General features: G+C 38.3%; 1 protein-coding gene across 1 annotated transcript in view; it reads right to left on the reverse strand.

Moving 5' to 3' along the window:
• Positions 1–15,909, reverse strand: part of RALGAPA2 (Ral GTPase activating protein catalytic alpha subunit 2) — a 295,774-nt gene that overhangs the window by 105,781 nt on the left and 174,084 nt on the right. Inside the window, exons 27-32 of the mRNA XM_011371357.2 lie at positions 15,301–15,409; positions 10,758–10,868; positions 9,410–9,478; positions 8,998–9,135; positions 5,917–6,100; positions 567–1,338 (exon numbers count right to left, since the gene is read on the reverse strand). Of these exons, the coding sequence (XP_011369659.1) occupies positions 567–1,338; positions 5,917–6,100; positions 8,998–9,135; positions 9,410–9,478; positions 10,758–10,868; positions 15,301–15,409 (1,383 nt within the window). The remainder of the gene's footprint in view (positions 1–566; positions 1,339–5,916; positions 6,101–8,997; positions 9,136–9,409; positions 9,479–10,757; positions 10,869–15,300; positions 15,410–15,909) is intronic.

The following is a 15,909-nucleotide window of genomic DNA, read 5'->3' on the forward strand; positions in this document are numbered from 1 at the left end:
TCTGTTTTCACTGTTGGCTCTGCTATGAACCTCTTTTCCCCCACCTCTGTCCTTAAAAACTCCGCTCTACCCACTGTCAGGGTCCAGCTCAAATCTTCCCCCTCCTACGAAGTCTTCTTCACTGAACCACATCTTCCATTGGATTTAACTGTTCTGCTTGATCTCTTGTGTCATGCTATCTTTCATCAGAGTTGTTATCAAGTCCACCTCCCTCACCAGAGCCAAGGTGAAACTGGTTTATTCAACTTTGTAGTCCATTTGCATCTGTGGAAGGCAGACACAATAATGGACAGAGCAGTAATTAAAACACATGGAAAATATTTGATACCCTTTAAAATATACAACAGATGTTTGAAATTAATCTGTGCAACCAGCACAGCACAGTTTCTAGCTTTAATTTAGTGGCAGAAAATAAGCTGTAAATGTTGAAATAGAGAAAAATCTCGATTTCTATTCTCTGCTTCCCCAACCTAAAATGATTATATATATATATATATATGTATGTATGCATATATTTCACACAAAAATAACAACAAAATAGTTGAAGGTCTAGAGTCGACTGTTACCTTCTATCCCAAGAATTCATTCCCAAGTCATCAAGCAACAGCCTGCAGAAATAAAAGGGTCCTCGGGGCTCCACTGGTGACGGCTGCTCCTGGTTGGTGACTCTCATGGCCAAATCAGAGTTACTCCTCTGAACATACTCATCTTCTTGCGCATTCTGGCGCAAAATGACCTCAATGATTTCTTTCTCTTGGTCACCATTCATTCCACATGGGGGTGGGGAAGGCTCATTTAGATTTAGCTGCGATGGCAAAAGGCATTCAGGACTTGTGTGGCCAATGTTTTCAAGTAATTTGTCGAGGACGTCATCTGCTTCCTCAGTTTGAGAAAAATCTTTCTGAGGTCCAAATGTTTGATGATGCCAGCTTGAAACCAGAAATGAAGGATTTCTGCTATTGGGTGCTAAGCAGCCTTCCAAAGGTCCATATAAAACTGTCCCATCCCAAGAGTACTTCCCTGAGATATCCCTCACAATTACTCTCACATCAGAGAGGGCGGCCACAGGTGATACGCCTGCCAGTCCTTCTGTGGGTGTCTGAAGGTAGGAGATGAGAGTGCTGTCATTAAATACAAACAGCTGCAGGTTTGGGCTCCTGAACACCTCGGAGGAAAGCTCAGAGGCTTCCGCATGCACGTTGTCATGGTTCTCGCTGACCAGGCTGTGCAGCACAGCAGGGCCCCCTCGGAGGGGGAAGTGTCCCAGGTGATTCACCAGGTGGGCCATTACCATTCTGGCAGTTAGAGGAATCAGCTCCAAACTTCGTCTCTTCCTCTCTGTGAACAGCCGTAAAAAAAACATGAGACAGTGGAGAATGAAGATCAAGACTGAAAACCTCCAAATTTTAACTTGTACTTAGAATGTTTGATTTTCTTTTTCATCTCTTTTCTTTTTTGACACTAATTCTATGTGAATTTAAAAGTACAATTTAAATAGATTGCTAAAAGAATCAACTTACATGAAGATTTCACTCTGAAAGGGACATATAAAAATTTGTAGAAACAGCAATAGACAAGAGAAAGGTCCCTGTCCTTAAGAAGGTGGCAGTCTGGGAGCTCTGGGAGGCTGGAGAAAATGGCAGAGCTGGACAGTGGGGGCTGGAGGCTGGGGGTGGGTCGGAGCTGGGCCAGAGAGGTCATCCCGCTCCCCTCAGGTAGGCATTAGTAAGGAAATGAATCCAGCCTGTGACTGCTTACATATATTTTAAGCCATTTGCTTTAAGATCACTGTAACAATTTATCTTGTTGTTAGGGCATTTTAAATATTTAACAGAATCTGATATATTAATAATTCATGGAAATACTTAGGAAGCTTTAACTAAATTTGTAGTTGATGATTAAATGTCCAAGAGCAACTGATTTACAAAATTTTTAAGACTTCAAATATACAGAAGGATTTTGAAAATGGCATCCAAAAGCAAGCCTTGTAAATGAGTGAGGTAAAAGGGAGAAGCAGATAAACTAAATCCATAAATATGGATTGAAATGATTACTTAAGCTTGAGAGTAGTTAGGAAGTTTTTAATCTACCACATTTATTTCAAAAATTGTGCATTAATCTAAGAACAAATTAAAATGAAACATTTTAACAAAAAAAAATCGCTAGATATTTAAAGAAACTAAGATTTGTAATTTGGGCATAAAGATTTAGGAAATACTTCTTTTCTAAATTCACAACATGAAAAATTAAATATTAATTAAAATATTAATTAAATGAATTTATTAATTAAATTTAGACAATTGATTTAATATTAATTTGATCTAAATTCACAATATAAAAATTAACTTTTTCATGCTAAAGACCCTCCTTCTCAGGCATTAAAAACCCAATTGACTTATTTATAAAACATCAATTATATGATGTATAAATCCTAGAAACAGATCCTAGAATCTAAGAAATTCTGTGTGATGACTGTGAACAAGATTGTTCTGACTTTTCTTGAATTTTTTCTTAATTTTTTCTTTTCGATAAACAAAAAATCACCTGTGTTCAATAATGCAAAATAAAAATTTCGTATTAAAAAACCTCATTTTTAAGAAGCAAAGGAGATTATCTACATCTGTCTCTGAAATTAAACTCTTCTTCCTACTCTTCGCAGAACTATGTATGATTTCGATACAGGTGAGAAATTTAAAACACTTCAACCAATTCCCTTGAAATCAGTTATGAATTCCTTTGCTTTTGTGCCCATATTAATTTTTAAAAAGTTACAGATGCGTTTTATTCATGCCTATCATTCCATCTGAATATACACTCCATCAGAAATGTTAATGCCTCAAACAACACAAGTACAGCCAGCTGGGAGCTCAGGAGTCACAAGGTTAAGACACCACGTGGTGATGACATGGTAGGGCAGGCCATGAAACTAACCACAGAGGTCCAATTTGATAAAGCCCAAGCAGAGTATAACAATTGGAAAGCAACTTCCCTCTACTTTTACTTTCATAGGTTGTGCTTCTACTTTGAGATAAATATAAATTTGTATTTTAATTAACATGTTTGAATTATACAATGCGAAATTAACGTGGAGTCACACTATTAATGTCATAAACCATGGCACAGCCAATAAAGGCCCAAAATATCTTTAGTAATAAAAAGTAAAGAAAGGGAGTATTTTTAAACTGGGAATTGCTCTTCCCTGGCAGATTTCAGCTGAATCAACTGCTTAGGGGTTGGTGGCGGGGCGAAGGGGAGGGCGGCAGAGGGTGCCCTGAAAAATAAGAAGAAAATCTAGACTCCATTAATGAAAAAAAAAACCCTCATGATTTCCACAAACTATGAAAAAATATATTCCAAATATTTATTTTTCTAAATTTAGAGATGAAATATAAAAGCAGTAATATTAGGTTGTCCTTTAATTGTTATTTTTTAAAGCTCCTGCCCTCCCTTCTTTTTAAGCATTTAGGTATTAATAATAAGAAATCTGAGCATACGTGTGGCCTTTAATGGCTTTTCCTTGAGCTAGGCCTGTAGCTACCTCAGCAGCAGGTAGTTAAATGTGTTTCTTTTTTGTAACTCTATCTGAAAGTAGTAATTATATCAAAAATTAGGTAATGATTTATAAAGAATCACTTAAAAAATAGATAAAATACAATACTGCTTATCGGAAACATTATCTGAGTAGAGATAGTTTTGTTATGAATGATAAATAATGACATAAATGAAAACAAAAAACCTTCAAATATGAGCACATTTCGTTTAACCTAAAATACCTAAGTTATCATCTGTATCTTTTCTCTTTACTCTGATCAGGATGTGGTCACTCAGCAAGAGTGTCTGTATGTCTCAATATGCTTCTAAGTTTCTTTGCAGTTCTATTTAGTTAAAATGTTAGTGAATAATAAAAGCTCTGTGTCGCAGAAGTTTAAACAATTATTTTTAGTACCACAGAACTATGTTAGGATGGGTTTGCATAAGGTCCTGAAGTTATCTGGAGAATGAATATTCAAGTCAAAGAGCATTGTACACTGAAAGAAAAATAGTACAAAAATTTAAACGTGCATTTTTAGGTTTCTCCTTTTTCACTAACCTATTAATCTTCTGCTATTTTTAAGGGATGAATCATAGTAAGTGGTGAACCTATTCTGGGGATAGCCCTGTGGGATGAATGTAAATTAATGACTTTAGGAAAAAGTAAGTTAATTTTCTTATGAGACATGGACTACAAGGTAGAAAACGAAAAAGGAAACAAAGGGTCATTTTATTTTAAAAAAATAATGGTTTGAATTTACAATTGTGGGAAAAGAGTCAAGAAAATATTGCAGTTTAAAAAAAACAGTGAACTCCAGAAAAAGACAACTCAATGGTTAAGCAAATGGAGGGCAAAACGAAGACAATATGAAAATGTGCCACATACCGTCCATCAGCAACACAAGTCAAAATGAACTTTTAGTGTACTCTTACAAAATATCAGAGTAAATAACATGAGGTTTCAGGAACTTAGTCACTAAATATCAAATTCAAATTCTACCTCCATTACTTCCGGCTTATACACCCTTGAGGAAACTCCCTTCACTGAAGTTTGCTCATCTACAAAATGCAGCTAGAATAAGGACTGGCTGATTCCAGAGCCCTTATTCCTGACTGGTACACTGACTCCTGTCCTCTTCATCCTCACCTCACTGGGCCCCTTCCTCTCAGCCTGAACCACACTCCAGACTCTGTAATCTCGCATGGACCCCATGCCCTCACCTAGCTAATGCCTGCTGTATCCTTCTCTCCACCAAAAGCTCCATGAAAAGGGTTAGTCTTAGAGTTCTGAATGGTCATCCCCCAGGTCATCTGCTTATGCTCTCTGGTACAGACAAAGCACTCTGCCCAAAGTACTCAGCAAAACTTACCACCAAACATTTAGTTGGGAAATAAAATGACTCCTATTCTGCTCTTACCCTCCCTGATCTTTCTGAAACACCTATCGCTGCTGATCTTCCTTGGCTCCTTATCTGCCCTCTTCCTTTGATTTCCTAGAAATGACTCTTTCTTGGTTCTTTCCCCATCTGCTTTCCTGGTGACATTCTCTTGTTTCTTTTTCTTTAAGGATGTTTTTACCCCTAGGGTTCCATTCTTGGGCCTCCACACCCACTTTTTTTTTTTTTTTTTAACTTTTACTTTTGAGACAACTGAAGATTCACATGCACTTGTAATAATATAGAGAGATTCCAAATATCCTTCACCCTAATGGTTAACATCTTACATAGTTATAGTACCATATCAGAATCAGGAAAGTGACACTGAAGTAATTCATCAATATTTAGAGTTTATGAGTTTTACATGCACTCATTTGTGTGTGTGGGTGGTTCTATGCAATTCTATCAGATGAATGTATAGATAATACACCCACATTTAGACTCACATTCCAGAAATAAACTCTTATCATTTTGGGGAGAAGGATGGTTGAGGAGGACAGGCAGCAGTTCCTAAGTCCTGAGGATACGCACACACTCATTAAAATGGCCCCTCTGCTATGAGCAGAGCAATCCTCAAACTGTGACATGTAAATTCCCATCTCATTCTTCATGATGCTCTTAGTCTAGAACACTCTACTGGCTCCTTTCAAAGTTTGTCCATCCTTCTAAGTCTGGCTTAAGCTCTTTTCCATGGGAAGCTTCTATGGTGCTACTGGTCTACAAATGAGTCCTTCTGCATTAATTCTGTCTCTCTCATTAGATGTAGAGCTCCTTGGGGATAGAAAATGAACTGTTTTTGTGAGTCCCAGGAGTCTGAGACATAGAGGACTCTGGAAACCAGGATTTCAACAGCTAGATTAAAAATTAATAATGAGACAGCAAGCATGGGTAAAAGGCTATAATCTTTCCTTTTCCTGCCCTTAAGAATTAATATTCTGAAGAATCTCACCCTCTTCAACAGTAAGCAGGTTGCCCAGTTCTGCTGATGAATGATACTGGACTGGCTCAGAATTCTTCACATTTGCCAGTGGCAGGAAGGGGTCATAATCTGAGGATGACAGGTCAGCCAGGGTCAGTGTGTAGTTACTCTGTTGGGTATATGTGCTTGAGCCACAAACACAGCAGTGTAGAACCTGTGAAAAACAGAAAGGAATGTGTACCACGGACGTCACTAACTTCCAATCCCCCGACAATTTGTCAAACTACAACAGCACTTAGGAAGTAGAACTCCTGCGTAGTAATACTTGAAAACATTAAATCCTTCCATTCTAAAACATATTCTTGCTATTAGCAAGTTTACTTTACCTCTATCACATCAATGACAATAAATATATTCTCAAGGCAAAAAGAAAGCAAAAGTGTCTATATTTGGCCATTCTGTGTGGTTGCACACACCTAAGTCCTGCTCCAGTCCACCACACGCCAACACAAGTAGAAAAAACTAAGTCGGGAGGTAAAGATTAGCTGTGAGATAAACCACAAAGTAAACAACCACCACCTATGGTGGAGGGCAGAATGAAAGCAACAGCAGAGACTGACTATCAGCATACTTCATAAATGTTCATGAACCTGAATCAGTACAACTCATGACCCCAAGAATTGGAAGAGCTAATTTAACACAATTTTTAAAAGTATGATTAATGAAGTAAATTTAATACAAATTTTTAAAGTATCACTATTTTCACAAGATCGGTTTCCTAAAAGCTTACTGGTTGTTTACCAATTGCTATTGATTGATGCTCTATAAGCCATACAAATACAAATCATCTTGCATATGCCAAAATGTACACATGAGCTAATAATTGTACTAAATTTTCCTTTCTGATCATAAATTCAAGATAATAAATTTAAAAAACTGATTTTTATGAAAATCAAAGTAATACTTTAGAAACTAAGGAGACTTCTTTGGGCTAAATTCATTTTTACATGACTAGTTTGGATTTGTCCACATGGCAGAAGGCCTTCTGGTCAGGCTTGATGTCTCTCTGTTTAGTTCCTTTTATTTGTGTTACCTCTTGGGAACTGGAGGAGGATTTAGGGGTATATAACCTTTGTTTATGAGTAAAAAGTACCAAGAACTGTAGTCAACAGAGGATAGCCACCTGAATATGTCCTCTTCCTAGCAAAAGCAGTATACAAAAATTATGGTAGCTTTCTTATTAATATAAAAGTTGAGCTTCTGTCATTGAGAGAATTAAGTTCTATTAGTCAAATGTAATAAAAATCACAAATGCAAATTAAAACCATAATGCAATACCACTACCAGACAGCAAATACATACCTACCAGACAGCAAAGTGTTAGTAAAAATGTGGAGCAGCTGCAACTCTCTGACACTGTTGGTGACAGCGTAAATTAGTACAACCATTCTGGAAAATGATTTAGTGTGTTCACTACTAAAGCAGAACATATGTATTCTAGCAACTCCACTCCTAAGGATATACACCGCAGAAATGCGTACATACGTGCACCAAAAAACATACTAGAATAGAATGTTCACAGAGCTTTTTTTTTTTTTTATGGTCCCAAACTCTAAAACTACCCAAATTTCTATCAACAGTAGAATAGATAAAAAAAATTATAGTTTATTCTCACTGTGTAATATGAAACAGCAGTAAGAGTAAAAAATCTACAATTATTCACAACAGTATAATGAATCCCTCAAAAATAATGCTGAGTGAAAGATGTCAGACACAATACTGTATGCTTCCATCTACATAAAGTTCAAAAATAGGTGAAACTAATCTAAGCTATGACAGGACAGTGGTTATCCTTGTATGTGTATGGGGGTAGGGACTAGGAGGATGCACAGTGGGGGCTTCTGGGATGCTAGAAATATTCTGTTTCTAGAGCTGAGATCTGGGTCACAGGTGTGCTTGTTTTGTGAAAATTCATCAAGCTCTCACTTATGGTAAATGCAATTTTCTGGATGCATTTATATTTCAATAGAAAGTTTCCTTTAGACTAAAATACAAAAAAAGTTATTCAACACATTTGTGAATCATGTTAACTATAAGGTGACTTTTACATTGGTAAAGCAATTTTAAGAGAAATCTCTTAAGAAAAATGTTAGAAAAGAGATGACTTTAAATGACTGTGGCTACCTGTAAGGTTGGTCAAGGCAAGACTCATATAGGTTTATAAACCACAAGGATGACAGAAGTATCTAATTAATCCTAACAAAGTTGTTAAAATCTCTGACCATTGAAAAAACCCTTTAAAAATACACAATACTTTGTAATAGAATTTCAACCATGATTAAGTATCTTTTTTAAAAATTTCATACATTTAAAAATAATACAACAAAGAAATTAGTTAATGACTTATAACCTTTTTTTAACTATTATTAATTAAATGTTTGTTACTAAAAAAATAAACAACAGAATTGTCCCTACATAATAGCAATTATTCAATGGACACATAAATGCTAAACAAACAAACCAATAAATAAATAAGGCCCTCACAGGATGGACTCTAAGTCCTAGACAGAAAGATCATATGAAGGGTCCAGAGCAAACACCACACTTAGTCATCAGTAGGGGGTGAAATTCAAATAGTTTAAGTACTATAAAAATTATGAGGCTAATTATTTTGATGTGATACATTTCATTAATTTATTTCTTAAGATCTTTTAAAGCAAAGAGATTACTAGGACCATTATACTTTTTTTTTCCTTTAAAAAACAGATTTTGTCAAACTAAGGCTAAGGATATTCCTACAATATAAACAGTTCTTTTTTAAATTAAGTAGATATAAACCATGTTCCATGAAAACTAGGGGATTCTGATCAAACTGCAGGTGTTTAAAGATGGCAGTCATGTAAAAATATGTGCATCTTTCACTTGGTAATCTACAATTCTCTACAATTATATCTGTTCTGTTTTCACTTCTTAAGTTATTTGTTTTCCCTACCCCCCAATAAATCCTTTTCAAAAGAACATAGATAAATAATTAATGCATAAACATATTTTGGTAATTGTCTGATGCTTAAATCCACACTCTACACCCCTGAGGCCCAGGTGGAGACTCACCCTGTAGATATAATCCAGCAAGGGGGCTCTGGATAGGTGCTGCTCCTCCAGGGCTGCCGTGGACACTGGGTGGAGAAGGGTGCTCACTGGCAATGCCATGCACCAGTCCAAGAGGCAGAGTAGCAAGGACACAATAAACTGGAAGAGGAAACAGGCTCAGTACCTTATACTGCAGTCTTTTAAACTTCACTACAGGTAATAATAAACAGAATTGTCCCTGTAGAATAGTAATTATTTAATGAACATACAAGTGCAAAAGAAATGAATAAATGAAGGAATGAATAAGGGTTTCACAGGAGGGCCAATAGAGAAAGATGTCATAAAAAATATCCTTATACATAATATTCTTTTTCATTCTGTCTTACATTTTAAAAACACAAACTCGAGGGAAAACAGCCAATGTGCTACCTACCTTCTTATCTGTTTCCACTGAGGAGTACTCTGCACTTGGTAAAAGAAAAGCAATTGTGGCCACAAGTATCTGCATAAAAGACAAATCCCCAATCAAATAGACCAAAATAATAGTTTTGGAAGCCATATGATAAGAATCCCAAGATGGCCCTTCAACTAAACCCAGCCTGCTGCCAACTCACTAGAGGAAGGTAATAAAAAAGCAAAGAGCCCGTTTACAGACATGTGCCATTTTGAAAATCAGGGGAATGCAATTGGGGCCATGCCTGGTTTCCACTCTACTGGTGGTGAAGTTGGGAGCCCCAGAGAAAGGAATATTTCTCTCTGTAATCATATAATTTCCATCTTCAGTCTCTATGCTTTTCATGAGCAAATTACCACAGATCTAGACCTGTTGTCCTGGTGTAACAGCACCCCTTTCATTCTTAAAGGTATTCTTGTTTAGATGATAAATTACATGATTGCCCTAAAACCCAACTTTACATTTTACAGCATCTTATATTCCTATGTCCAAGGCTCTATTTCACTTTTGGTCAAAAATCACAAGTGATTTTTGATATATATGAGAGAATGAAGTGATCTCACTGGTGAAATCTGTCTAGGGCTGACAGATAATAAATCAATATCACTCTCTTTCCCTGTAATAGCACATGGAGACAAACCAAATTTCCTTGAAGAGTTAGCACTGGCTATGTAAAAAGCAGGGTACATTTTAAAAAGTACAGCTATAAAAACTGGCAGGAATAGATGTGCTTTACCACGAGGCACCTAGAGGGGTGAGGATACCTGCTCCTGTACAAGCAAACATCCCCAAATGTAACCAACCTCCAGGATATTATCACTGAGATGATTCTTCCTGTTCCTTCTGTCCCTCTCCTCTACCAATTACCTTCACAGAGGGTATTATAGCAGTAATCTCATTACGGCTGGGTAATCATGCTATGGCAGAAAGCGTGGGCTTCAGCCTGGGAGAGACTCCTGTTTTACACAACAGACCCCTCCCCACACACACACAGAGGGCATCATAACCAGCTGCCTACTCCTTGTTGGCACCATCCAAATTACTCTGGATGAATGAAGCCCAATCTACAAAAGGTCTCTTTGTTGCGGTCGTGCCTTTCAAACTCCCCAAGTGTAAGACTCTGCCCTAGAACACTGGTGGTTTCTTTACACAGTGCCTGAAATAACAGCTAAGAAGAATCAGTGCAATTCAATCTTAAAATGAATGACTCATATGGCAATTTAATAGTTGGTTCTCCAATAATTATTTGAGTATCTATAATTAATTAAATATCAAATATAATAAAAAGGAAATGCTAATAGTTTAGCATAACAGGAAAGAGACTTACTTCTGCAATTTTCAGAGGCAGAGAGGTTTCAAACATCTGAAGCTTTTCCCAGTAGGAAACCAGCAACTGAAGAACATCACAAGCTGCCTGAGCCACGATTTTGTTAGGAAACTATGAAAAGAAACAAAACCCCAAACTAAATAACCTAACTTAACATGTACATTATTCCTAAAGAAGAACAAAACAATTATTTCTTTCCAGCTCCATTTAGAGATACCATTCCTTGTTTCGCATTAAATTTGTGAAAAATGTGTCCTATTATCAGATCATCATTCTATAAATGCCTCTTGTCTAGACCAGCTGTATTAATTTATATAACATTCTATAGAGACAAGCAGCTATCATTTAATCATTTGGAAATTAAAACCATAATTTCAAATGTCTTATTAAGATAACATAAATCATGTTTTGACTATTAGAGAAAATTAAAATGCAGTGCATTATTGACTGTCCCCTGTGTGCTGAACCTTTTACAAGACTTTTACTCATTTTAGTACTGAAAAATCCTCATTAACAGCTCTCTAAGTCAGATGCTATCTTCATTTCACACATAGAGACACAGGGATTGATCAAATGACTTTTTATCTTAGGAAATTAAACTTAAGCAACATGTGTAACATAAGTGTGTGAAAAACTTGGGACTATGAGACCACAATTCACAAATTATGGTATGTTCAATTACTTTGCGTATGTTTTCTGAGCCTGTGTGTGTCCAAGGTCCTCCGGTTGCTTTCATTTCTTGTGAGATGGCATGTCAAAGGGGCAGCACCTGCAAGGACTGACTGTTGAGCATGTATGAAAAAGAGGAGGGAGGGTATCTTGTGCTTCTCTCCCTGGCCAGAACCTGGGGCTACACTGCTATCCATATCTTATTATTTGGGGCAGAAAAGTTTGTAACTGATTCTGTGTCCCTGTCTAGGGAAACTTCTAGTTATGTATCTTAGTTATTTCCACACCAGGAGCTCCAAGTCACATGAAGCAGACACCAGTTGACTTGGGTACCACACAACACAGAAAAGCTAACATTTAGCATCTCAGTGACTAATGCAGAAGATAAGGAAGAAGGTGAGGGAAAAGTGACTAAATTTAATTCTACAGAATAGTTACTGACTACCCCTTCCTGACAGATGCAAACCCAGAGATATAGCATCTGCACCCAGAGGGCTCTTCACAGCCTCCTCCGGCCATCCAGGCCTCAGATGACCTTCATCCGTCTAACACTCTGGCTTGTTTCTGCCTTAGGGAATTTATATCTGCTCCTTGTTTGCCTGGGGCACTCATTCTCCAGATTTCTATGTGGCTGATGCAGCCACATCTTTTAGATCATGGCACTAAATGTCATTGCCTCCTCAAGGCCTCCATATCCACCCAAAGAAGGGTCGACTCACCCCTCCAGCTCTTCAGTTTCATCCTGTTCCTGTTACAGTTCCTTTGTGGTGTTAAGGGCTGTTAGAGATGATCTTTTGTGTTTGTCTGCTTGCTATTTTGTGTTTATTTTCTTGCATTTTGTTCATCATTATATTCCTAATGCCTAGCACAGCTCCCTGAGGAGAAATGCATGGTGTGTTTGAGGTAACGATGGAACATGGAGGGAGTGGAAGAAGATGAGTGGGCACTGGGTGTGTTTTTGCTGCATCATGGTGGTCAAGTCACAGGGTAGAAACAAAGATGGCATGGCTCTTACATCTAGAAACTGAAAACAGACAAGAGGGCAATGAAAAAATGAGAGCTATGGCAGACAAGAAAAAAGCGCTAGGGGTAGAGAGGGACGAGGCCTGAGGTAGAGGGGGACAGAGAAGGCATTGTGGAGGGAGGGGAAAGGTGAGCTGAGCCTGGAAAAATGCAGAGGGAGCGTGTTTCCTTTGAGGCAGTGGACAGCAGGGCATAGGCACTGAGGGCTGCAAGTGCAGTAGTATTACTGACACACAGAGTGCTGTGGAGAATGGTGGGGATGAAATAAAACACTCACTCAACTCACTCACTCACTCACTCAACTCACTCACTCACTCACTCACCCACTCACCCAGTACGTATTCATTGAGTACTGACAGTGTGCCAGCCCTGAATTAAAAGCATAAGGTACAAGATAAACAGGGTAGATACAGTTTGTACTCTGAAGAAACTGACAGCCTCATGGAGCAGGCAGGGATCCACTTCTGTATATCTCCAAAGACCATGCCCGATATGCTAGTCTGTGGTCATGTGGTCAGGCCTGTGTATAGACTGATCTCTCCGGCAGCAGCATGGAGGGCAGATCTGTTGTCCCTGGAACTAGGACTTCTGTCCATGAGTTTTCCTCTGTTATTCAAAATAGTTAAAGGGAGACTGCTTTGGCTGATCCTAGCCCTCCAATTTCTTAGCAATTCAAGCTGGAGCAAGTTCCTTTGTTTCCTTAATCACCCTTTCATTTCTAAAATAGAAGGAGCAGCAGCACACGTAGAGCTGAAGGAATGCAACAGGACAGTCCATGCTCTGCTGGGACACCCTGACAGAGTAAGAACTCAATACATGGCAGATACATTTTTTTTCTGGTGACTTAAGTTTTTCCTCACAAGTAGAGAAAAATTACAGATATTTTTGAAACTTTGTAGAAATACTAAGAAAAAAATATAAGCCCTCGTATCCTTCTCATTATCGATTTCCATCTTTCTTCTGTATTACATAGAACCATACATGGTAGAAGGCTAGATATATAGATGTAGATATATATGTACATCTCTTTCATTCCAAGATACCATCAAATTATTTACAGCTTTTCTAGGAAAGGGATGGGGTGGGGGAACCATATTACATTTCTACATTTAAGAAAAATTAAAATTTGAAAAACATCTTAAAATAAAAAAAATAAGATTAAAAATGAACTGGAATCTACACAGATTTACAACTGATATCCAGCTTTTTTCACTTGGGAGTCAGGGGGACTGTCTTGCACACCACGATTGTGCAAAATCCCAGACATGGGACCAGAGAATGTCCTGTGTTTGACCCTGGCAAGCTCCTTCATTCCCAATAAACTCATTTTCCTCATCTGTGAAACAGAGGTAGCAATAACCCTTCATCTCATATGGTAGTTCTAAGGATTAAATATAATGACGAAGGTCAGGGGTCAGCACCCTGCTCAGGCCAGAGGGAGCACTCCTAAGTGATATCTTGGTTTGATCAATTTCCCATTCCTCTCCACAGGGATCCTCAGCAAGCATTTTCCCAGCTCTCATGATACAACTGGCAACCCCAAATGTGAAGGAGAGAAGGGGGCCAGAGGGCACAGAAGGCTTTGAGTTTGGTCAGGAAGAGGGATGAGTGAGGAGAGCTGCCATGAAATCAGCCTGCAAAGGAAGGCAGGCTGCAAAGGAAGACTGGATGTTCACCCACAGGCAGGGCACACCCCTAGTTAATTATCCTGTGGGTTCACACACGAAGGGTTGCACAGGGGCTGTTCGATGGCTGCACGTTGACTATTTCAAGTGTCAGCTGCAATGGCTGTTACAATTATAGCCCCTGTGGCAGGCAGCAGAGAAGGGCAAGCAAGAGCCTGGACACTGGTGTCAGATGGATAGTTCAAGATTTGGACTTTGGCTTGGCCAGGTTGTTGCTCTAGAGCCCAGAACAAGTTCCTTAACTCTCCTGCACCTTATTCCTCCACTATAAAATGAGACAATCACCTAGTAACTAAAAACTTCCACAAACCCTCAGAACAGTGCCTGGCAGGGGCTAGGCACTCACTGGTTCTGGAGGGGAACTAATAGCAATGCTAATTATTATCACCATTTCTAAGCAGGAGCCAGGAAAGAACTCAGCTGGATTTGAGCTCTGGTTTAGGAAGTGGCATAAGAGCACATATAAAAGTTGAGTTTTGCCTTTTATGTCACACAGATCTGCTCTCAGCGCTGATTGCATCACGTATGTCTGCATGGCAGTAGGCTCCTGACCTGATTTCTCTGGACCTTTCTGTCCTCTGCTGTGACAAAGGTATTGTAACATTTACCTTGCAGAGCTGTTGTGAAGCTTAACAAAAGTATTTAGAGACTTTACCATGAATCTGACCCAGCGTGAATGCCCAGTAAATGTCAGCTCTTCTCATTAACAAAGCAAAGGAAGAAAGACACCCTATATGTGCTCAAGGCCCAGCTGAACAGTGAGCACTCAGGGCCACTAACCAGGGCTGTCAGGTCTCCTTGTCTAGTCCTGCTGAAGAGACCAGGGCATGAAATCCCACTTTCTTGTCACACCCACCAGCAGGTGACAGGTGTCCTGTTTACCACAGGAGCTGCCTAACCAAAGAGGAACCCGATTTGGCCACTGGGCTTGGTCCAGGGACACTCAGGCTATGGACGGCTGGGTTGCAGCTGCCAGTCAGGAAGCAGATATTGGTGGCCTCTCTTGGGAACCTCACAGAACATTCAACATGGCTCTCAAAAAATTTTTTTGAACCAAAACCTCTCAGTAACGTAGGGGGAAATAAAGATGGGGCTGATTCAAACAAAAACTGGTTGAAACCTAAAATATAGCTTAATGTTGAATGTACGTCATGAACTGGCAATACCTTCAAAGTGACACCTATCACATTAATGGCCTCTTTCAGTTGAGGATGGCTTGTACACTGTGCGAGCTCTTCACATATCCAGACCCCGAGGGAGCAAACAGCAATGCATCTTTGGAAAAAAAAGGAAAAGGAGGAAAACTTTCATGAAATTTAACGTTTTAAATTTAATTCCTGGACCAAATCTTCTTGGTATCTTCAAATGACAAAATATTTGAAATCTTTTTTACAAAGTATTAAAACTTATAGACAGATTAACAGAATACCTTCTTAAGAAAAAGAATAAGGTACCCTCAATAGGCCAGTTTTCAGGAAAAACAGAAATATTGATAATGGTTAGTAATTAAATATTTAATGAAATAAATTTATATTATCTGTTAGTGGCAAAGATCACATATCACTTACAGATCACATATCACAGATCACTTACTTTTGCTGAAACTAATTGTTTATTAAATTTTATTGCTTTAAGATATTTTTGAGGAATAATCAAAAACATGACTCTTAGAAAATTGTTGGAAATTGAGTTTATAACTGTTTTCCTTATAATAAAACACACAACATCTACCACAAACAGAAAACAAATGCTGTATTTTAAGGAATATCTGAATA

The sequence above is a fragment of the Pteropus vampyrus genome, unplaced genomic scaffold, assembly GCF_000151845.1.
Source record: "Pteropus vampyrus isolate Shadow unplaced genomic scaffold, Pvam_2.0 Scaffold7, whole genome shotgun sequence".
NCBI classification, from domain to species: domain Eukaryota; kingdom Metazoa; phylum Chordata; class Mammalia; order Chiroptera; family Pteropodidae; genus Pteropus; species Pteropus vampyrus.